Source organism: Dipodomys merriami, unplaced genomic scaffold (genome assembly GCF_024711535.1).
Source record: "Dipodomys merriami isolate MVZ:Mamm:240054 unplaced genomic scaffold, mDipMer1.0.p SCAF_521, whole genome shotgun sequence".
NCBI lineage: Eukaryota > Metazoa > Chordata > Mammalia > Rodentia > Heteromyidae > Dipodomys > Dipodomys merriami.
This window is the reverse complement of record NW_027206093.1, coordinates 741124-764867: the sequence shown is the minus strand read 5'-3', so window position 1 is coordinate 764867 and position 23744 is coordinate 741124. Positions and strand designations below refer to the sequence as shown.

The window sequence follows — 23744 nt, the reverse complement described above, 5'->3', positions numbered from 1 at the left end:
TCAACACAAAGGAACTTTTTCAAAATACTCTAGAGTGACCTATACTCCCTTCCTGAGTGAAATAGTCTAGGAGTTCAGGGCCTTTGCACATGCTCTTCCTTCTGCTTTGGCCATCAGTCCCTGCACTCTTCCTGGCTTTGCACTTTGGGGCTTCCCTAACCATTCCTCAGTTCATTCTTCCCTCCCTTCTTCCTTTCCTTTCTGTTCCCTCTCTCTTCCTACCTCCCCCCATCCTTTGTTTTTTAGTTTCTGTAATTAAACCCACTTAGATAAGACCTCACATATTTAATACGGTGCATTTACCCCTGTACAAATGGAAAAAAAAAAGTAACATTTCTAGACCCATATGGCTATTAATTTCTTTACAATGCCAACTTAACACGGTGAATGGGATGCTTTTTCCAAAGTTGACAGCACAGCTAAAGTTTTCAAAAATTCAAATTATATATATATGTATATATATATATATATATATATATATGACCAATAATAGTAGTATGTTATACATCAATAGCAGCAACGGCTTTTCCAGGTTCTGTAGTCATCTGAACAAAATTAGACATACAGCACACTCCATGAATAAAAAGGGGAAAAAAGATTTTTTTTAAAAAACCTAGAAAAATGAGAAGTTTTGTTACTGATGTGGTACCTGGCAGCATTTTTTAAAATTAGCTTCTCAATCATCATCTGGAAAGAAAGCATTCTTGAGTAACATCATTAAGAACAGCTCTGATAAAGCACAGTCACTACTACATATCATCAAGCAGGTATGATATGGTACTAGAGGATACAATTTTAAAAAGCATTATTTTATTTATTTATTTATTTTTGTCGGTCATGGGGCCTGAACTCTGGGCTGGGCACTCACTGTCTGTCCCTCAGCTCTTGAGCTCAAGGCTAGCACTCTACCACTTGAGCCACAGCACCACTTCTGGATTTTTCTGCTTATGTGGTGCTGAGGAATTGAACCCAGGGCCTCATGTATGGTGAGGCAAACACTCTACCACTGAGCCACCTTTCCAGCCCTAGAAAGCATTATTGAGACTCAATTCTACTTTTCCAGGAGAGGGCCCAAAGGATGGTATGACACAGCTCTGTAAAGAAATGTGCTTTCTTAGATAGGATTTCCTTCCATCACAGTCCTTTTATCTTTCCTTCCCTCCCTCCTTTCTTCCTTACCTTCCTCCTCCTTTCCCTCTCTCCTTCTCCCCTTCTTCCTTTCCTCCCTCCTTCTCTTCTTCCTCCCTCTTCTCTTCCTCCCTCCCTCCTCCCCTCTCCCCTCCCTCTCCTTCTTCTCACTGGTCCCTTTTGTCTTCATCGTTTACACTGACTTGTACATTTCCTTATCTAAGGCCAGTCTCTTCCACTGGACTTTCATGACATAAAGACAAGAAATGGTTTCATTCACTCTCACATTCCCTCCCAGCTAATCCTTGACTTTTGTTAGGGGCTTCATGAATAAGTGTTAAGATGGGAGGGGTGGGTTGTGAGAGATGGGTGGGCTTGTGAGCATGATGGAGGAGTGACAGTGATGGTGATGCATTGTCCTTATAAACTGACGTGTTGAATGGTAACCCCTTTGTACAACTACTTTGAAAAATTAGGAATAAACAAATAAGCATTGAGTGAATGTGTGTGTAGCTTTGGACCTGACCCGTGGACAGGAAGAGATGGGGTGGTCTCTGCCTCGCTCACTTTCCTTGACAGCGTGACAACACACAAGCACACAAGCACACACATGTCCAAGGTGTGCCTTGGGTGGGATGGATCGAGAGTGGCCTGGCATCTGCAGGGTTGCATCTCACCTCCTTTTCTTCCCTTTGATCCGATCAGGTGAGCGCTTGGCCAAGCCAGAAAGAGGCAAGATGCGGGTCCACAAGATCTCTAATGTCAACAAGGCCCTAGATTTCATCGCCAGCAAAGGGGTCAAGCTGGTGTCCATCGGAGCCGAAGGTGAGCAAGGCCTTCTGCTGTCCTCGATGTCCTGGCGTCCTGCCCTGACTCCTGGACCTGCACATCTCTGCAGCACATCTCTGCACATCTCTGTCTGGTCAGCCTGTATGCGATTCTTCCCATAACAGCCTTTCTTTCTTTCTAGTACCTTGCACAACAGAGTCTTGCACTCTGGAGGGCCACCCTCCTCACCTGCCATGTCACTGCCCTTTCCTACCTGTAGGGGTGCTGAGTGGAAGCCAGTGAGGTCCCCCAAAGCTCCACAGGCCCTGGGATACTGCTGTTCTCACATGACTAGGGTTTAAACTCGGGTGTTCGACTCCTTGACCACACCCCCAGATCTTTCTGCTTTAGTTATTTTCCAATGAGGTCTTAAGCTTCTTGCCTGAGCTGGCGTCAGACATCCATTCTCTTACCTCTATCCCCTTGTAGCTAGGATTACACACCACTATGCCTAGCTTGTTGGTTAAGATATAAGGATCTTACTAATGTTTTTGCATGTCTGGCCTTAAACTATGATTCTCAAACCTAGTGTCAGCATGCTTAACAATAGAAAGAAGGCACCAGGCACTGGTGGCTCCTGCCTGTAATCCTAGCTACTCAGGAGGCTGACATCTGAGGATCATGATTCAAAAGCCAGCCAGAACAGTCTGTGAGACTCTTATTTCCAGGTAACAACAAAAAACCGGTAGTAGAACTATGGCAAGTTTAGGAGCAGCAGCCATGCCCAGTGTTCAAGCATCAGGACCAGCAAAAAAAGGAAAGAAAGAAAGAAAAAGAGCCAGAAGTGGAGCTGTAGTTTAAGTGGTACGAATGCCAGCCTTGAGTGAAAAAGCCAAGTGAGAGTGTGAGGTCCTGAATTTAAGCCCCACCGCCAGCATGCATGGACACACACACACACACACACACACACACACACACACACACACACACACACACACACAAATGAAGGTAGTGTGTATAATCTTTATTAATGAAGAATCACATATATTGTGGTGTGTCTAGAAGGTTAATACTTGAAACAGACCTCTTTATTAATGTGAGCTGTAGACTTAACATGTATTTATTGGATACCTATTGTTTGATATCAGAGATGGAAAGATGGATACAGCACACTTCCATTCATTCATTCATTCATGATAGAACACTGAGTATTGAGCTTGCTTGCTCACTGTGGGAAATAGATGCTATGATCCTCTAGCCCATGATCTCCCTTCATCAGAGATTACATCTGTTCCTTAAATGGCAGCACAGAGGCCATAGCAGCAGATCTCTTCTGGATGATGTTTAGAGTCCCCTCCTGCCTAGTGACTGGAGTTGATGCCAATCATTTACATTGAGAAACTGGAATCAAAAGTTCTGCAAAGTACAGCGTATGAAGTGGAGGCCAGCTCACGTAGCTTTTTGTAAGCATTGGAACATGGCCACACCCAGTCATTTACATAGCGTCTGTGGCTGCTTCTAGGTCATGGTGGCTGAGTTCAGTAGGTCTTGCAGAGACCATCAGGCTCTGAGAGCCAAAAGCCTTTCCTTGGAAAATAAGTTGGCGGACACTAGTACTTGAGGAGGCCATGGGCTGTGCCTTAAACTCCTCCCTTTCCCTCTCAGAGTTGTGCGTTGCTTTGGGGCACATATCTTGCAGGCTGTGGCCCCAACTCCTTACACATGCTTTGTGACTGGGAAAATAATTCTTTGTCTCTTAAGAAGAAAAGGACAATATGTTCTGTTAGGGAGGAATAAAGACTTGGCAGGCATTTTTAGGCAGGAGACGCCAAGGAAAATCCCACTGGGATCTGGTGCCAATTCACATGCCCACCAGGGCAGGAGGAAGAGAAGGGGTGTTGCGTGGACTTGGTGGGGACTCTGGAGAGCTCAGGGAGGCTTGTCCTGTAGAGGGGACCATGCTATCTGAGACCAGCTGGTCCGATGCTGTACCATCTTCCAGCTTTTCCAAAGAAGTCGGGAATCCAGAATTGTAGAAAAGACAAAATGAGCAATTAAAATAAACAAGTCCTTTTATTTATTTATTTTGCCCATCCTGGGGCTTGAACTCAGGACCTGAGCGTTGTTCCTGAGCTTCTTTGCTCAAGACTAGACAGCTCCATTTCCAGCTTTTTTTGTGTGTGATTAATTGAAACTAGGAGTCCTGGATTTCCTGCATGTGCTGAGATCCTCGGACCTCAGCCTCCTGAGTAGCTAGGATTACAGGTATGTGCCACCAGAGCCCAGTGAATTGTCAGTCTTTTCATCAGACAGAGCTAGCTCTAATGCCCACGCTTAGGCTGCCGGCTGAACTTCTTTCCACACTGCTGATCTCTGCTGCCTCCCATGAGATCCCCAGCCAGACCTGCATAGGTATAGGTAATTCACCTCATAGTGGATGCAGGTCAGATCTGTGGCTTCCTCTCTGAGTATCAGATGCCAATGTACTTGATGGGAGAGTTGACCCCCATCTCTGCCATGCAGGACACTGAATCTTTGGGGCTCAGCACCGTATCTTGTGTTCTGCTCTGCTGCTCTGTCCTGATCCTCCGTACCCAGACCCAGACCTGACTTAAGACGTTCCCTTCCTTCCCTGGTAGCCAGTATGTCTGAGGCTTCCTGATGGTGGAAAATCTATCCTGCAAGTAGCCTCCTAGGATGGCTGCTCTGCTGGGCAGGGAGCTAGTTACTGCACCAGACACTAAGTAAAAGATACTAGGTTGGTGCCAGGCACTGGTCGCTCACAATTGTAATTCTAGCTACTCAAGAGGCTGAGATCTGAGGATCATGGTTTGAAGCCAGCTGGGGCCAGAAAGTCCCATGAGACTATTATCTCCATTAAACTACAAAACAAAACAAAACAAAAAACAGAAGTAGAGCTATGGCTCAAGTGATAGAGTGTTAGCCTTGAGCATGAAAGCTCAGGGACAGTGCCCAGACCTGGAGATCAAGCCCCAGGAGCAGGGGGGGGGAAAAAAGACACTAGGTTGGGTCATTGGAATGAGCTCTTCTGGTGATGAGCAGGCCATGTTGCCTGCGGTCCTGATGGAGTTATATCTGGGGCTGCTGAAGGCCCCCACCCCCAGGAGCCGCTCTTCCCTCCTCCAGCATTAGAATTATCATGTGATGCGAGGGTGGACTCTAGATGACCCTAAAGGACAGAACTAGGCTTAAAGGGAGACCGTATAGGCCAGCTAGACAACATCTTGAGCCTTAGGGAATAGAACTGGTGTTCCAGGAAGGTGATACCAGCCCTGTCCCTGAAGGTGTCCAGGTAGAGGATGGAGCCTGGGCACTTACAAACATATAGAGGTTGAATGCATCCCTGAGATTTCTCCAGTGATACTTGGTTCTAGAATGTTTAGACTTGGGGGCTTGGGGGCTTGAGTGATCGATGGTTAGGAACACAAGAGAACTTTTGAATATCTGTAGGCAGGAAAACCTTTGTGTCTGGGTGCCAAGAGACTAGAGGTAGTGTCAGTCATTTAGCATCTGGGTGGGAGCAGATGGGGGTGCAGTAGCCCATGCAGAGGTGTAGGAGGTGGTGGTTTCTGGGTTCCTGTTTCCATCATGTGACCTCTGTGCACATCATGCAGTCTACTCTGAACCTGGGCAGATGAGGGGAGTGAGGGGAAGCAGTCCCCACTGTGTAGCTCCTCTACATTGCAGTGGATGGCAGCTGTTTATTCCCACACCTGTGGCAGACCTTGTTAACTTCCCTGTGGCTTAGTCCAAGGCGCCCAGTTGTGGGCTTTGGAATCTTCGGTGTGGGCCCAACCTTCTGAGCAGTCCCCTGACAGAACTGCCTGTAAGCGGGGTGTCTGTGCTGTAATCATAGTGATCTTTATAAAACATCTCCTGTTTTCTTAGGGGGGCCCTCTTTAGGAGGGTTCCCTCCCTTCCCCCAGGGTGGGATGGGAGTCAGGTAAAATGGGAGCTCTTGGAAAGCATTTCATTTGTTTGTTCTTGGTGCCTCTCTTTCCTGTACTAAAACTGCTTCTTTATTGTACCTTAGAACTTAGGAAGACATCACTGGGGAGGAGAGGTTCTCTGGAAAAGTAACTAGGACCCCCAAAAGAAGCTTTTGGGGTGAGCAGATTTGCAGGCCCTGAGCTTCCTTGGCCATAGGGAATTTGAGGTGTTTGGCCTTCACCAAGGAGTGAGGCACAGGGGGAGCAATACATAGCCCCTCAGAAAGGCTGAGCCGCAGTCACCACATGCTCTAAGCTTGCTTGCTTTACCTTTCTTTTCCCTTTCTTTCTTTCTTTCTTTCTTTCTTTCTTTCTTTTTCTTTCTTTCTTTCTTTCTTTCTTTCTTCCTTTCTCTCTCTCTCTCTTTCTTTCTTTCTTTCTCTCCTTCCTTCTTTCCTTCCTTTCTTCCTCCCTTTCTTTCTCCCTCCCTCCCTCCCTCTCTCTCTTTTCTTCCTTCCTTCCCTCCTTCCTTCCTCCTTTCTTTCTTTCTTTCTTTCTTTCTGTCTTTCTTTCTTTCCTTCCTTCCTTTCTCTCTTTCTCCCTCTCTCTCTTTTTCTCTCTCCCTCCCTCCCTCCCTCTTTCTCTCTCCCTCCCTCCCTCACCCTCTCTCTCTCCTTCCTTCCTTCCTTCCTTCCTTTCTTCCTTTCTTCCTTTCTTTCTTCCTTTCTTTCTTCCTTTCTTTCTTCCTTTCTTTCTTTCTTTCTTTCTTTCTTTCTTTCTTTCTTTCTTTCTTTCTTTCTTTCTTTCTTTCTTTCTTTCTCTCTCTCCCTCTCCCTCCCTCTCTTTCTCTCTCTCCCTTCCTTTCTTTTTTCTTTCTTTCTTCCTTTTTCTTTCTCTCTCTTTCTTTCTTTTCTTTTCTTTTGTCGGTTGTGGGGCTTGAACTTTGGGCCTGGGCACTGTCCCTGAGCTCTTCAGCTGAAGGCTAGTACTCTACCACTTAAGCTACAGCACCATTTCTGGTTTTCTGGTGGTTAATTGGAGATAAGAGTCTCACAGACTTTTCTGCCCAGACTGGCTTTGAACCGTGGTCCTCAGATCTCAGTAACTAGGATTACAGGTGTGAGCTACCGGTGCCCAGCTTTTTTTTTTTTTATTGTGAGATTTCTCTTAGAGTTGAAATGCTGTCCATAAAATGTCATTATCAAGATTTATTTTTTTTTTTTTTTTGGGGTCCGGTCGTGGGGCCTGAACTCCGGGCCTGGGCACTGTCCCTCAGCTCTTCAGCTCAAGGCTAGCGCTCTACCTCTTGAGCCACAGCGCCACTTCCGGCTTTTTTTTTTCTTTTTGCTTATGTGGTGCTGAGGAATCGAACCCAGGGCCTCGAGCATGCAAGGCAAGCGCTCTACCACTGAGCCATCTTCCCAGCCCTCAAGATTTTTTTTAAGTCATTAAAAACTCATGAACGCAGTCTTTGCTGGATGTTTTCTGTCTGAGCACATCCATGCTCTGCCCCATGCCTGGGCCTGCTCTGGGAAAGCCCGCTGTGTTCCTAGAGGCCTCTGAACATGCAGTCATTATATTAGTGCCTGCCAAGGTTAATTCATTCATTCATTCATTCATTCATTCATTCATTCATTCACTCAGCAAATATTAGTGGAGAATGTCCTCAGTGCCAGGTACTGCACCAGATGCAGTGATACAAACCAGGAAAAAGTCCTGACCTTGTGGAGCTGGTATCCTAGAAGGGAACAGAATGCACAGTTTCAGCAACAAAGTCCGTGAGACTCTTATCTCCAATTAACCACCAAAAAGCTAGAAGTGGCGCCATGGCTCCACTAGCCTTGAGCACAAAAGCTCAGGGATAGTGCCTAGCCCCCGAATTCAAGCACTTGGGCGCGCGCGCACGCACGCACGCACGCACGCACGCACGCACACACACACACAGAGCCAGTTTATACTTCTAGCTGTAAATCTTGAAAGCACTGAGATGTATGCCTGTTTTAGTTTTTTAACTTTGCAAACTTAATCACTGGAAAAATAATCTTATTTCTTTGATTTCCAGCAAGATTAAACATGCTTATGAATTGTTTATTTATATTTCATGTTTTGTGATATGGTGATATGTCTGTTTGTGCCTGTTGCCTATTTACCTACTGAGAACTTAGACTTTTTCTTATCACTTTAAACTCTTTAAGTGTTAGGGATATCAAAGCATTGGAAGCTATAGATAAAATGATCATCACTTTATGAGCTGATTTTCTTTTGGTGGGTAGGGGTGGGGTTAGAGTTCTGTGTGTTGAACTCAAGGCCTCCTGCTCACTAGGCAGATGCTCTCAGTCCTTTGCCTTTTAGTTTTTTACAGGTAGAATCTTGCACTTTTTTTTTTTTTTGGCTGGGGCCAACCTCAGACTGTGATCCTCCTACATCTGCCTCCTACATAGCTAGAATTACAGATGTGAATCACTGCGTTTGACTGAAAATAGTTTTATGCTGGATGGTCTATATCTTTGTCGTTGTTGTTGTTGTTTGTGGGGCTTGAACTCTGGGCCTGGGCACTGTCCCTGAGCTCTTCAGTTCAAGGCTAGCACTCTACCATTTGAGCTATAGCGCCCCTTCTGGTTTTCAGGTGGTTAATTGGAGATAAGAGTTACACAGACTTCCCTGCCCAGTCTGGCTTTGAACTGCAGTCCTCAGATCTCAGCTTCCTGAGTAGTTAGGATTACCGGAGTGAGCCACGGGCACCCAGCTTGTGTGTATCTTTATAACCCAAGTCTCCAGCATGGGCTAGTGCTCCCCTGGAGCCTGGGGCTCTGTTAGTGGGAAGCACTCTGTCCTATCTGGTGTCCCAAGTGGATACCAGTCTTCCTTTGCCAGTTACCCACACGCAGACTCAGTGGAGCTGCTGCTTGAGGGAAGTAGCTCTCTGCTTTGAAACTTATCGGCTCTAGCGCTGTGTGCAGTTCTGCCCTAGCTTTTGAAGAAGGGGCAAAGATCCTAGAGCAAGGCTTGCCTCACTGGAATCACCATGGTTAGGGGTGTGTGGGTATAGACCCTCATGCATGTGGAAGTGATCCCTCTCATGGATCTCCTGCATCTCCCCTAAAAAGGGGAAAATAAGACATTCCTTGGTTTCTTACTCTCAACTGAGCGCACCTTGTAATAGGTCAGCCTTCCCTGGTCTGCTAAGGAATCTCACTGTCCAACCACCAAGACCATAAAGAGCCCTGTGACTTAGGCTCCTTAAAAACACAACTGATTTATGTTTGTATTTGTGCTTCTAGGCTTGGTATTTTTTTTAAAAAAAATAGAATTTACAGCATTTAAGAGTTTAAAAAATTTCTGCAGGTTTCTGAGTGAAGAACTTGATGTATAATTAAAAAATAAAATTCTATGTGAGTACCTTAGGAATGGCCTAAGAGAGTTGATTGGGGAGTCCGAGGACCATTCAAGGTGTATTTTATAGAACTGTCAAGTCTGCAGCTCTCTGTGTGGACTGCCATTCTGAGCATAGTGATTATAGAGGACGCAGCTCATGGAGTGGTCCAAAACTGTGGGATGACTTAGAAATCCAGCCCCTCTCATCTGTCAGGCTGGTGACACAGCTCAGAGCTTAAGGCACCTCTTCTCTGTGGCCCAAGATAGACTTCTCTCCTAGCATCTAACTGTTGGTTGATAGCACTGACTTAAAAACTTTCTCTTAGGGATTGAGAGGTAGGATGGCTCACAGGTAGAGTGTATACTTAGTATGTTCAAGGCCCTGAGCTCCATCCTCAGCACAAAAATAAAAATAAAAATCTACTCTTTTCCTCTACAAGCTGGAAGGAGCTCTGTAGGTTTGGAGGCCTAGGTGTGTGGACCTATGTGGGAATTCTGGGGATGGTAATTCTGGCCTCCTGTCATCAGTCCTCACTCACGTAGCCTGCTGTTCTTTCTGTAGAAATCGTGGACGGGAACGTGAAAATGACCTTGGGTATGATCTGGACCATCATCCTTCGCTTTGCCATCCAAGACATCTCTGTGGAAGGTAGGTCTCTGCTGTCTTCCATTCCTCAAGCTTGTTACCATTCCCTGGCCTTCTTCATCTTTCTTCCTCTCTGGGCTCAGCCAGGGAAATTCCTTCTCCTGGGGCAACCATACTGGATCACAGGTCATTTCTGTCCCTAGGCCTCTTGTTCTGGTGTAGGGAAAGAGCTTTTTTCTTTTTTCTTTTCTTTCTTTCTTTTTTTTATGGAGCTTTTTCCTGTGGTTATGTTGGATCAAAACTTAAAGGATACAGGGAAAATAGCCTTGAGGGGAAAGTTAATAGCAGTAAGCATCAGCATCATCCAGTAAACAACCTACAGATGTATTATGGCTCCTCCCACTTTGAGGAAGCCCAGAGCTGTGGTGGGAAGTTTATTAGAAACCCCACCACAGTCTTGGTGAGAAAAACAAAGTAGAGATCAGAGACCCGGAGCTGGCCCCAAGTCTGTCACTTTGCTCCCACAGCACCCTCTAGTGGCAATTTTGTGGATCTGCGGGGGGGCACAATGATTGGGACAATCAGTGGTCCTTCTGTACAGCAGTTTTTGAGGCTGTTTGATGTGCATGTATATATTTTATGATATTGTATATTGTTGTGAACATGCTAAAACACATGTACAAGAACAAATATTTAAAATATGAAATGGAAATCATGTTTTAAAAATATTTTTGGTTTAGTTTAGTTTTTGTCAGTCATGGGGTTTGAACTATTTGGTTCATTTTAGTGGCATAGAAATCACAAGCAGTTTTATCCAAAGGCATGTCTTGATGTGAACAATGTGAGTCATTTATTTTGTTATGCAAATTTTAGGTTTTCGATACTTTATAATTCAACACTGAAGTCTAAAGTCTGAAGTTTGAAGTATGGCCCATAATACTCTCTTAAAGTGTGCTTCTTGTTAGTGATAGTGGATATAAATTAATTTTTCAAATAGTTGTCTTGCTTTTCTTTATTCTTTTGGGTGGAGTTCTTGTTGACTCAAATTATCCATTTTGTTGTGTGTTTTTTTAACATGGGAGCTTGAACTCAGTAGCAACACTAGCTGAGACCATTTTTGTATGCTCCTGCCTGAGGTGTTATAATCTTTGTAGGCATATTTTAACATTTTAAAGTCCACTTTGTGAAAATAAATGAGATCAACCATGAACCCACTCCACTGGGTACCATAACCTGCAATTCATAGACATGACCCAGGGGGCAGTGCAGTTTGCAGCCTATTGATGCTGAGAGCAACCTGCGTCCCCTGTCATCGGACACCTGACTGCTGCGTACACACAGCGGTTAGTAAATATAGGCAGCCATTATTTATTTAAGTAAACATAAAAACCTGGGTCAGAATCATCACGCTCTTCTCCTGTGCTCTTTGCACTTTGTAGGCTGTATAATACCATCCTGAGGCTTCTCTGGACCTGTAGAGTTTCAAGACTGTTCAGAGTTCTCCCCAGAGCTACCACTTGTTAGAGGTTGCTAACTTTTCTTGTCTTGCTACCACTTCTTTGAATGAAAAGGAGCCTGGACGATGCTCCAAAAGTCTGAAAAGCAACTCCTGTCTCTGATTTTCAGTGTCTGATGTGGCTAGCTTGCCTTTCTGTTCTCAAATAACTTCTGAAACTACCAAACAGCCAGGGAGAATAGCCTGGGCTTCTTCTCTCCTTAGCAGCAGGGTTGGGCTCTAGACATCACGGTGGGGCCCTTCGTTAGCCAACCCCCCCCCCCCCCCGGCTTCCCCTGGGTCAGGCATTGACCTCTACCCATCCCCTTCCCCACAGAGACCTCAGCCAAGGAAGGGCTGCTCCTGTGGTGTCAGAGGAAGACGGCCCCTTACAAAAATGTCAACATCCAGAACTTCCACATCAGGTGAGTGTAGGGGCCAGGACTTCTGCAGCCTCCTTCAGCAACTCCAGGCCCCTTGGCTGGATGATCTCCATTCCAGAACACCATTGGGCCCTCACAGGGAGGAAGTGGCCTTTTGGGGGAAGAGGTGTTGCTGTGCCTTTGGACCTCTTCACCCTCCCCACAGTACCGTGGCCACATCCACTGCCTGACACCCCTCTGGTTGAGGGGTATGGTACTGGAAGAGCTGGAAGGAGAAGGTACTGAGAAATTACAGACTAGCAAGACCAGGGCTGTAAGCTTGGCGTGGGGAAAGCTGGATGTTCCCAGTTCATCTTAACTGGCCAACCCCATCCCAAGCTTGACCTCAGTGCCTAGGAGTGTGGCAAGCAGAATCTCCATCCTGTCTTCTAAATCCTGCTCCGTGGAGTTAGGGAATCATCCATGGAGCATCAGAGGTCCCAGCTTGCAATGGTGCCCTTGGTTGGTGCTGGGCTACCTCCTCCACCCCCAGGGGGCTCACTCACTAGCGTACCTTGTTCTTTCTCCCTCTTCTCCGGCAGCTGGAAGGACGGCCTTGGCTTCTGTGCCTTGATTCACCGACACCGGCCAGAACTGATTGACTATGGGAAGCTGCGGAAGGTATGTGGGCCTCCACCTCCCGGCCCTCTGGTCTCTGGTGGGTGGGGTAGACTGGGAGAGCGGGCAGGACAGTCTGTCTGGGAAAGTCCAGGCTGAGGGGTTTTGAACCTATACACTAGCCAGTCAAAGCCCTATCTAGAAGTGATAAGAAACACACCTTCCCTGTGAGGGTTGCCTCTTTACCCAGCATGCATGACATGGTACCCCACACATACAGCCCACCAGATAACTGCCACTACCAGAGCCGTGGTGGCTGTGTCCTTAGTGTGATGCAGGCTGCATGGTACTTCTCTCTTCTATTATTCCTGGCTTTCTATGGTGGAGATTTTAGTCCCATGATTTCAATCATTGCATCTCCTAGGAGACACTAATCCCAGGCTTGTCCCTGCCCTGCTGTGCAGTTTCAGGCAGGGTATCCCATCCGTAGGTTTGATTCTCTTGGTTGCTGCTGGGTTACATTTGTGCTCTTGCCATGCTGCTGGCTACATAGCCCACACTGGTCTTTGGGCTCTGGAGCTCAAGGGATTATCCTGCCACAGCTCCTGAGGAGCCTGGGACTGCAGGTGTACACCATCTCGGTAACTTCATTTGTGCAGCTGGCATGGCACTGCTAGGTGGTTTTCTTGCGCAAGTATGTAATGGTGTGTGTGTGTGTGTGTGTGTGTGTGTGTGTGTGTGTGTGTGTGTGTGTGTGTGTGTGTGTGTGTGTGTGTGTGTGTGTGTGTGTGTGTGTGTGTGTGTGAGATAAGGAGTCAGGAGCTGTTTCGAGCTTAGCAGTTCTTGGCATCCACACTGGTTAAAAGACATTGGCCTGTCCTCTTATCCATCCCAGGGCCAAGAGACCAATGGGCATCTATGGGAAGAGCACTTGAGCCCTCCTAAACCCCTAATTGGTGATCTGGAATAAAATAAAAATGTCACCTGTCCATGATCAGATCTTGTAGCGAGAGGACTTCTAGGAATGAGGGTCTTGCATTGCTGCACTGCCTTTTGATAGCTGGAAGGCAGTGTGCTCAGGACAGTCCCTGCCTGCCTGTGTCCTGGGAAGGGTCTCTAGCCAACCAATGCCTGAGCAAGGTATACATTATCCATGCTGAGCACCCTCCATTTGGGGGAGTGTAGTTCACAAGCTGCCACCAAGGACCTGTGAGGAAGAAAGGGACACCTGAAGCTTGGGGCTGGGACCTCTGCCCACCTACAAGGGTCCATCTGCTGAAGGAGAAGAGTTGGTGGCCTGGCTCAGTATGTGGCTTAGTCTAGTCCTCAAGCTAACCTAGGGACAGGGGAGATCCCAGCCTACTAGCTTAGCTGTTTTGCAAAGGAAAACACACACGCGCGCGTGCACATACACACATACACACACACACACACAGATTGAGAAGCTATAGGAGACACACACACACACACACACACACACACACACACACACAGATTGAGAAGCTATAGGAGATCCCAGCCTACTAGCTTAGCTGTTTTGCAAAGGAAAACACACACACACACACACACACACACACACACACAGATTGAGAAGCTATAGCATCCTGAGAGTTGTGTGGCCAAAGCAAGCTTTCCAGGTGGCAGCCTTACATGCCTTCCTGTTGAGCGGCTGGGCTGGGCTGGGCTGGGCTGGCAGGTGTGTCACACCCATGTGCACAGCAATTTCCCACCTTCCACAGAAAGTGACACCTATGCTGGCTGAGCCTCTGAAGTCACTTGTCCACTCTGGAGGCTGCAGAAGCTACAAGCCTTTGGGAGACAGGAGTCCAGGAGTGTCTGGCACCCTGCTAGGGTCCCCCCTCAGCCTCTGTTCCTCTCTGCCCATTTTGCCTGTTAGGTGTTCACTCCTTCTCTTCAGCTCAGCACCATCCATGATGCACAGCCCGGTCCCCGCACAGACTTGAGCCTGGAGAGCTGGGAAAACTTCCCAGAGCCAACTGCAGAGCCAACTGGTGCTTGAGAGTAGGGGGCTTCCACGAGGAAGTTCCTTCTTCTGGTCCTGGCTTTGGATGGGGGGGAGGGGGAGAATACACTTGGAGCCTGCACACTAACCTCAGTAGTACCAGGCCCTCGATGGAAATGACCTTCACTGCTGGGTGCTATTTTTTTATCAACCTGGCTACTGTCAAGTTCCCAGAAGGACCCCTATCTTGCTCTATTTTGAATAATTTCCTCTGAAAACTGCCAAATGTGTGCATTTAGTCCTCTGTTGCTTTGTATTGAGCATACAGGAAAACTGATTTCTGAGCTGTCAAACAAAACTTCTTTGCTGGCTGGAGCTGGTGGTTCACACGTGTAATCCCTGCTACTCAGGAGGCTGAGATCTGAGGATTGTGGTTCAAAGCCAGCTGGGGCAGAGACTCTTCGCTCCAATGAGCCACCAAAAAGCTGGAAGTAAAGCTTCAGCTTAAGTGGTAGAACACCAGCTTTGAGCAAACAAAAACTAAAGGACTCCCAGGTCCTGCTGGCTCCAAATTGTGATCCTACTGACCTCTGTCTTCTGAGTGACTGCAGGCTTGAGCTCCTGTGCCTGGCCTGTGTTTAGGTCTTTGAGGATCGGCCATAATGGTCTCCACAGCAGCTGCACTGTTTTATATCCCCACCAGTGTTTGCATTATATCCCAATGTGCAGGAATCCCCATTTTCCCACAACCTCATCATTCCCAAGAAGGTGGCAGAGGCACAGGGATATCAGGGAATCAGGGAATCAGAAGGCTCTGGCTACTTGAAAGAGCTCAGAAACTTCATGGAGCCGGGCACTAGTGGCTCACACCTGTAATCCTAGCTACTACATCCTAGCTACTCAGGAGGCTGAGATCTGAGGATCGTGGTTCAAAGTCAGCCAAGGCAGGAAAGTCCATGAGACTCTTACCTCCAATAAACCACCAGAAAACCAGAAGTGGAGCTGTAGCTCAAATGGTAGAGCTCTAGCCTTGAGCTGAAGAGCTGAGGGACAGCGCCCAGGCCCAGAGTTCAAGCCCCATGACTGACAAAAAATAAAATAAAATAAACTTCATGTAGCATAGGCTCCTGATTCAGAGCTTGTAACTCAACTCTTGAGTTATGGATGGGGAAACTGAGTCCCACTGGCTGGTGGCAGCATGAATGGTTGCCCTGCTCCCAGCATGCATTTCTTAGCAATCCTAGCATCAGGCCAGTGTTGCTCACTCTGTATGGAAGTTCAAGGAGGAACGTGATGGGTAGAAGTACCCCAGCCACCCCAACCAGTTTTGGTGACCACAGCTGAGTGTCATGCTCTTTGTCATGGCTTTCTCCTCTTCTCCCTCCAGGACGATCCACTCACAAACCTGAATACAGCCTTCGACGTGGCAGAGAAGTACCTGGATATCCCCAAGATGCTGGATGCTGAAGGTAAGCACTGTCCTTCCGTGCCCCCTGGCTCTTCCCCGGGGCAGAAGGGGGAGGGCCTGGTCTGTCTGCTAAACCCCATTTGAAGCTGGGTGCCAGTGGCTCTCACCTGTAATCCTAGCTACTCTGTAGGCTGAGGTCTGAGGATCACAGTTCGAAGACAGCCTGCGCAGGAAAGTCCATGAGACTCTTACCTCCAGTGAACTACCAGAAAGCCAGAAGTGGCGCTGTGGCTCAAAGTGGTAGAGTACTAGCCTTAGGTGAAAAAGTTCAGGGACAGCACCCAGGGTTCAAACCCCATGCCCCCCTCCCCCCAGTTAAACCCCATTTGAGGAGCCTGGGGTTCCTTGTATGCCAGGATTCTGCAGCTCCCTGTGGTTTGGAGGAGGAGCTAGCTGGTACGACACCGGGCCTTGGGCTGAGCAGGTACCCGTGGCCTAAGGAAGCTCTCATCTTTGGGGGTCAGGGGAGTGGGTGTGGGGGTGAGTGGGATGGAGTGTTCCCTTTTGACTCAGCTCCTGCCCACCATTTGGGGTGGTAGGGATGGGGTCCTCGGGCTGAGAGGCGCCCTGCAGAGCCTATCATCCTAACCCATTGTACTCTGGGGTAGTTGGCAGACCGTAGAACTCAGAACCCTCACCTCCTCTTGCTATGCTGCCTGTTCCTGCCTCCTTCTAAGTCCTTGTGGTCCTGGGGGCACACCCTTCCCCCCGCTTCTGAGGAGAGAGCCAGAAAGCTCTGGTATGGACTGCCCTGGTGCCCAGCTCCAGCCGGAGGAGGCGGCTCCCATGCTGGGTAGAAGAGGAAGGGACCCCATCAGTGAAGGCTTTTCTGCTCTGTAGGCCTCCTGTACAGTGTGTCTGCTCCACCCCCGGGGGCTAGGAGAGGAATGGAAGTAGTCTGAGGCTGCCTCCTTCCCCTCTGCTTCCTGCCCCACCCTGGTGGCTCTTCTCTTCTTTTTCCTATGTTGATTGAACCATGGACATGCCAGGCGAGGGCTGTACTACCTGAGCTGTATCCCCAGCCCTTTGATTTGATTTCAGTTTTCAAAATAGAATCTTGTGCTAACATTGCCCAGCTTGGCTTTGAACTCTATCCTCCTGCCTCCACCTACCACTTAGCTAGGATTACAGGTGTATGCCACCATGCCCAACCCTACTGACATCTTAAAGTTGAAAATACTACTAAAAATTTCTTTAGCCAAGTGCCAGTGGCTCACCCCTATAATCCTAGCTACTCAGGAGGCTGAGATCTGAGGATTGCAGTTCAAAGCCAGCTCAGGCAGGAAAGACCATGAGACTCCTATCTCCAATAAACCACTAGAAAACCGGAAGTGGCGCTGTAGCTCAAGTGGTAGAGCACTCGCCTTGAGCTGAAGAGCTAAGGGACAGTGCCCAGGCCCAGAGTTCAAGCCCCATGACTGGCAAAAAAAAAAAAAAAGAAAAGTTCCCATGAGATTCTTATCTCCAATTAACCACTCAAAAAGCAGAAGTGGCCAGGTGCTGGTGGCTCACGCCTCTAATCCTAGCTACTGAGGAGGCTGAGATCTGAGGATCACGGTTCAAAGCCAGCCTGGGCAGGAAAGACTATGAGACTCCTATATCCAATAAACCACCAGAAAAACGGAATTGGCGCTGTAGCTCAAGTGGTAGAGCGCTCGCCTTGAGCTGAAGAGCTGAAGGACAGCGCCCAGGCCCAGAGTTCAGGCCCCACGACCGACAAAAAAAAAAAAAAAGCAGAATGACACTGTGGATCAAGTGGTAGAACACTAGCCTTGAGCACAAAGAGGCTCAGGGACAGCACCCAGGCCTTGAGTTCAAGCCCCACAGCCAACAAAACAATTAAAAAAAAAAAAAGTGAGCAGAAGTATGAGAATAGCATAATGAGCTCATATATGGATCATCTAGATAAGATAATTGGGATTTTTTTCTTTATTGAAATATATTAAATCAGATCTTGGGTACCACTGTCTACTTCCAAATACATACATATATAATTATTTTTATTTTTATTTTATTTTTTGAGCCAGGCACTGTGGCTCACTTCTGTAATCCTAGCTATGCAGGAGGCTGAGGTCTGAGAATCTGTTTGAAGTCAGCCCAGGCAGAAAAGTCCATGAGACTCTTATCTCCAGTTAACCACCAGAAAACTCGATGTAGCTCTGTGGCTCAAATGGTAGGGAGCTAGCATTTAGCAGAAAAGCTCAGGGACAGCGCCCAGGCCCTGAGCTCAAGCCCCATAACAAGCAAAAAATAAAAAATGAAAATAAAAAAATGTGTATCTTGAAATCAGTTTTCACATCTAACAAAATGACAGTCATCCCTTGATTACCTCCAGTTCATAATCAGATCTCCCCCTTGACCTAAAAAGGTGTTTTTTTTTAAATGTGTATGTGTGAGTGTGTGTATGTGTGTTTGTGCACGCACACGCATGCATGCATGCACGTGCCAGTACAGAGGCATTTGTGGCAGCACTCAGGGCCTGTCTCTTAGCTGGTACGGGCTGTCCTGCCTGGGCTGGCTTTGAACTGAGATCCTCAGATCTCAGCCATCTGAGGCACTAGGATTACAGGCACAAGCCACCAGTACTTACACAACCTTCCTATTCCCTCTGACCCCTTCACTCCTGCCATTGAATGCTTCCCAGCAGAGCATCCCCTATTTCCCCATCCCTCTACATCCCATGTTCCTGTTGGCAGCCTGGCTCGCTTGGCATTTTTGGTGAGACGAACTCCCAATGTGCAGGACTCTTTCCATCTGTGTATAGGAGGTACCGGGTACTCACCTGCAGGCTCTAACCACAGATCTTTCTTGGCAGACATTGTCGGAACTGCCCGGCCAGATGAGAAAGCCATCATGACTTACGTGTCCAGCTTCTACCATGCCTTCTCGGGAGCGCAGAAGGTACCCGGGGCCCCTGCTCCTTCCAGGCCCAGCATACCTCATGTGGGACCCCACCCATGCCCTCCTGCCCCCCACCTTGCCCCTTTGCAGGCATCTGGACAGTCTGTTCTGATGGGTAGCATTAGCTCTGGTTCTGGAGTGTTCTTGCTCGGCCCTTTTCTCCTGCCTCACCTCTGCTGTCTCTCTCATCTTCTCCTGTTACTGAGATGATGGAAGATGAGCTCACCTCCGGACCAGCTGACTGGGCTAGATAGTGAAGGCTGGGTGCAAGGGCCGTGTGGGCTGCAGCCTGCCAGGCCTACCTCTGTGGACGCGATGGGTTTCCCTGGGCTTCCTCCAGAGGCAGGTCTGAGCATCATCCCCACTCTTCACTTTCCCATTTGTGCAAAGGCATTATAAACCTCCTGTGGGCCACATGATCATTGCACCACTGGTGTTCTGGGATGTAAGCCAGCACAAGCCCAGGGTGGCGGGGGTGGAGAGAGAGAGGTGGGTAGCTGTGAGTCCTACACGTGTCCTGGTCCAGGTTTGCTCAGAGAGGGCTGAGGCTAAAAGTCCAGTTGTGCAGGTTGTGTATTGTACAAGGGTCCCATTCACACTACACGCCTTGAAGACTAGAACACGTTCATTCCCAAGCTCAGCTTGGGCAGCAGATGTCCATCCTGCAGTGTCGCTCTGACCACAGAACATTCACAGCTTTAGTCCACAGGCCTTCATGTGCTCTGCATGGTGTCTGAGTGACCATCCACCCTGTCTGATTGATCATCTTGAAGTGCATGATGGGGAGCTCACCCGCCCTTGGCCCCGCCCCCACCCCATCTCCCTCCCTTCCCCCATGCGGTCCCCCTCTCTCTGCTCCCTCCCTTCTCTGCTGTCTGTTTTGCCTCTTTGTCCATTCCACCATTACAGCTGTTCGGGTTTGTGCTGTGCTGTGCTGTGCTGCTACTTTCTCCTCTCAACCTCTTCTCCTTCTCTGTGCAGATATGTAGGCCCGCTAAGGCCGGAGGGGAGGCCATGTGATCTCATGTTTCATGTCACTGCCGCGCCTTCTCGGTGCGCAGAAGGTGAGCTCACCCTTGGCCTCGCCCACTCTCCCTGCCACACTCTGGCTGATCTCTTCCATCCTCGCTGGGCACTCCAGCCCTAGGCCCTGGGTGCTAGGAAGGATGGCAAAGCCCTTCTACCTCCATCAGGGGATAGGGTGCTCTCTGAGCCCTGGCCAGGACACTTAAAGATGCCAGAAAAGCCCAGCCTCAGACTGGCCTCCTGTGCCTCTGTGTTTATGCACTGGGCACAGCAGATCTCATGACACGAAGGGTGACGTGGTCCCCGCCTCTTCCCAGGACCCTGCACAGAATCCCATATCCCAAGGTGCACAATTTTTGACCTTGCTTCCTGGCTGTTCCCTTAACTATCCAGGCCCCTACCCCTCTGTCTTTTCCTCCTCCTGCCTGAGTTAGGCCAGGTCCTTAAATTCAACTTGCAGCCAGGGCAAGGAGAAGGCTTCCGATTCCTCCCTAGTGTCCAGGCCAGATCCCTGCCTGATGCTACTCAGCCAGGGCAACTGTGGATCATTGTACAGGTTGCATACTGTGTGAGTGCCATGTGTACCACAGTTCAGTGCATCTTCAAATACTGCTAAAATGCCTGCTAAAAATAAACAAAGCAATACTGCTGGCGCTGGTAGCTAATGCCTTTGAGCCTAGCTGCTTAGGAAGCTGAGATCTGAGGATCACAATTCAGAGTCAGCCTGGGCAGGAAAGTCCGTGAGACTCTTATTTCCAGTTAACCAACAAAAGGCTGGAAGTGGAACTGTGACTTAAGTGGTAGAAAGCTAGCCTTGAGCACAATAGCTCAGCGACAGCTGGGTTCAAGACCCAGGACTGGCACAACCACACACAAAAAAGCAGTGCAGTGTTTTCTCAGATGAAGTCCCTTTAGGAATAGGTACCTTTAAAAAATAACACAGAGACCCCCAGATGGGCCAGTTGTAGCCCCATTCCTTGCTGGAAAGGTACCTCAGACCCTTTGGCCACTGATGACAGCCGGAGATAAACCCAGCCTGGAGGCCTCCAGCTGCCCGGGCCCCTTCCAGCCCTTCCTGGCCTGCCTCCTGCTTTGTCTGTCCCCTATATGTGCTGCTCTCTCACTGGCTTCCTCAGACCCACCCCCACCCAGGGGCTGAGCAGCATGTGTGCTTGCCCTGGTAGGGCCCCCAGCCTGGTGGCCACCCAGAGTGCACTTGCCCACAGCTCCAGCCAGGCTGGCTCTGCTATGGCCTTTCCTCTCTGTCTGACTCTCACCCCTCCTCTTTGTCCCCCTTTCCTTCAGGGGTTCTATCCTGGCTGACGACATTGCTCAGAAGGGGTGTGTTGAGTATACTGGGGAAAGTGCATGCATGTGTGTGGTGTGGTGGGGGGGGGGTGTGGCGATGGTGGCGTTAGGGGTGCGTGTGGCAGCTTTCTCTCCCTCCAAAATCCGCCCCCCCCCCCCGCCCTCTTCCCTCTTACTCATCCCTGCTGCAACCATTTCATGCTTTTGTCCGCATCTCAGGACAGGGTCACCGTCTGGGTACGATAGGGGTGTTGGTGGGGGAGGGGCTCCTCCCCAGCCCTTTGGGTGGTGGGTCGGGAGCCTTCTCCAGAGCTACCTGGCCACCTCTGAGGTGGCTGCTTAGAGCGAGCAGGCTGGGGAAGAGCTAGGGAGGAGCTCTTCTGCCCTAGTCTCTTCTTGTCTCTTCTTGTCTTGACCATCCCCGGGAAAGGCACCAAAACTCACTCACAGCCCTCCTCCCTCCACACCTGTTGCTATTCACATGGGACAGTGGCACCAGCTAGGCTTCAGCTGGCACACCCAGGCACATGTATACAAGCACGTGGGGCACATGTTTGTTGATGGCCTGGCCTCTTCTCAGCTGCTTTTATTTCTCATTCTCTGACAGTCTCCCCCCCCCCCCCCCCATAGAGGTTTAGAATGAGGAGAGAGCAATAGGTTTTGTTCCTGTGGTTTGTGCTTTGAAATTCCTGATCTCTTGGGAACAGCTTCTGAGCTGTCTTGACCAAACTCTGCTATGGTTGTCCCTGCCTACTTTAGGGTTCAATGGGGCTGCACACATATCCATCCAGTGAACCCCTAAGTCATTACTCAATCTACTTCCATGGTCCTTCTGTTGCTGCCCTGGGAATTCAGGTCCACCTAGAAGAGCCCCAGAGACATGGAAGCAGCAGATATGAACAGAGCTGCTCTCTGAGGCTGTGCACAATGCCAGGGGGCTTTTGCTGGGCTGCAGTCTTGAGCTCTGGGGGGATATTGAGGCAGAGAAATGCTCGGAGAGGGATAAACAGTGGGTGTCAACAAAGGAGCTACATGCAGAAATCAAGAGATGAAGCCTGTGACATGAGAGCAAGTCATTGTTGCCAGGCTGCTATGTTGCAGGGAGTCGTGAGAAACTGAGGCACAGCTAGAGAGGATGCTGTGGATCTACTTGTCAGTTCCTCCTGCCCACTCATCTTAAGAAAGCACTGCAGCCGGGATTCTTGCCAACCGGAGGCCAACCTGGGCTCATGGCAGCTGGGGCACTGGGTTTAGTTGCCAGTCCAAGATAAGAGGCGAGACTAGGTAGCGAGGGGCTATGGGAAGAAGGAAATTTTTGGCTAAAACTGTCAGCAGTGAGATCCTTGTGGCGTTCATATGAATCTGTGGGTTGTGTGGGGTAGAGCATAGTACCTTGATGTCACCTTAATGCGTGCCAGCCCTGTCTGCACCATACCTATTCTAAGTAATGTGGTGCTGGTCTTAAGGATAGCAGTTTGGCCTGGGACAATGGATTAAGTACTTCAGGGATAATAAACCATAACTTATAAAAATAACAACAGAAACAAAAATTGCATGTTCCACTGTGTAATGCAATTGAAAAGTAGGTCACCAAGGCACATGAAAATAGAAAAATCATGGAACATGAAACTCACATTTCTCATGGTCATTTCCTTTGACACCTGGAAATAAAGCACCTTGGCCTGTTTCTAAAGACTATTTTCTCAGCCCCTTGACGCAGCTATGCTTAGGTCACGTGGTCTCATGCCACTTTTGTCCACATCCGAAAGGCCTGGGCGTCTGGCTCTCCTTAGGTCCCAGCATGGCCCATCTCTTTTGGCAAGAACCTGGGGCTGGGGTTGGGGCTTGCCTGAGTTTTCTTTTGAGGTTCTTTGTAGTTCTGTCTTTCTGGGCCAAGTCTCTAAACTACAGTCTTTCTGTGGTCTCATGTGGACTTGTGGTTCTGGTGCTGGCTCCTCATTCTCCTGCAGGGTCTAGCATTCTCAGTTGTGAGAGGACAAAGCTAGAAAGCCAAACACCTGGATTTCCTGGGTGGAGTGGCTTTCCCCTCCCCTTCCTCTAGTATCTGTAAATTGGTCCAGTTGCTTCTTCCTGAGCTGACTTGTCTCACCACTTGGGCTGAGGGTTGGGGGTGACTAGGCCCCTCTTCTTAAAGTGGCCACAGAGAAATCTGTTTACCCATCCCCCCAGCAGGCTTTCTCAGGGGTGTGCCCTATGGGAGGGAGTTGAGAGGGAGCGTATGGGAGGGACAGAGTTCTAGGGAATCTGCCCCTTGTTTGTCTTTAAGCAGCAAGTCTGCCTTGCAGTTAGTTACCTGCTGCCCCCTGAGGCACTCCAGCCTGGCGGTGCACTTGCAGCAAACCCTTTATTTAAAAAGCACCCTTTGGTGACTTGTTATTCCCAATAGCAGATCTGGGGTTACACTGGCTAAGTCTTTGTGGCCTGCTGAGGCCAGCCCAGGAGAGGCAGGCAGAGATGCGGACTTGGAAACAAGTAGATGTCCCACAGGAAATCTCCTCAAGACACCCTCAGGATCCTTGATCCTAAACAGTCAACAGTCAGCGGGGAGGGGTGGAGGCAGCTGGGCCCTTAAGCCCACAGGACACACCTAGTCTACCAGTTTGAATCCATTCACACATCAAAGTTTATGGCCCAGGGTCTTAGGAATGAGGTCAAGGTGAGCCTTACCCATAGAAATCACAGCAGCCTGTAGAATGCTGCATGGAGGCTCACGCCTATAATCCTAGCTACCCAGGAGGCTGAGAGATCTGAGGATCACAGTTCAAAACCAGCCTG

The 23744-nt window shown here is 48.9% G+C and overlaps 1 protein-coding gene across 3 annotated transcripts in view; it reads left to right on the top strand.

Annotated features, from left to right (window-relative positions):
- The first annotated feature begins 1835 nt into the window (after window positions 1-1835).
- The window catches only part of LOC138811382 (alpha-actinin-1-like), a 42819-nt gene continuing 20910 nt past the window's right edge, over window positions 1836-23744 (top strand). For all 3 annotated transcript variants that reach the window (XM_069999119.1, XM_069999118.1, XM_069999117.1), the window contains exons 1-6: window positions 1836-1953; window positions 9784-9870; window positions 11640-11727; window positions 12267-12345; window positions 15633-15714; window positions 18529-18614. In XM_069999119.1, coding sequence (XP_069855220.1) covers window positions 1866-1953; window positions 9784-9870; window positions 11640-11727; window positions 12267-12345; window positions 15633-15714; window positions 18529-18614 — 510 coding nt within the window. In that variant the 5' untranslated portion in view covers window positions 1836-1865. The remainder of the gene's footprint in view (window positions 1954-9783; window positions 9871-11639; window positions 11728-12266; window positions 12346-15632; window positions 15715-18528; window positions 18615-23744) is intronic.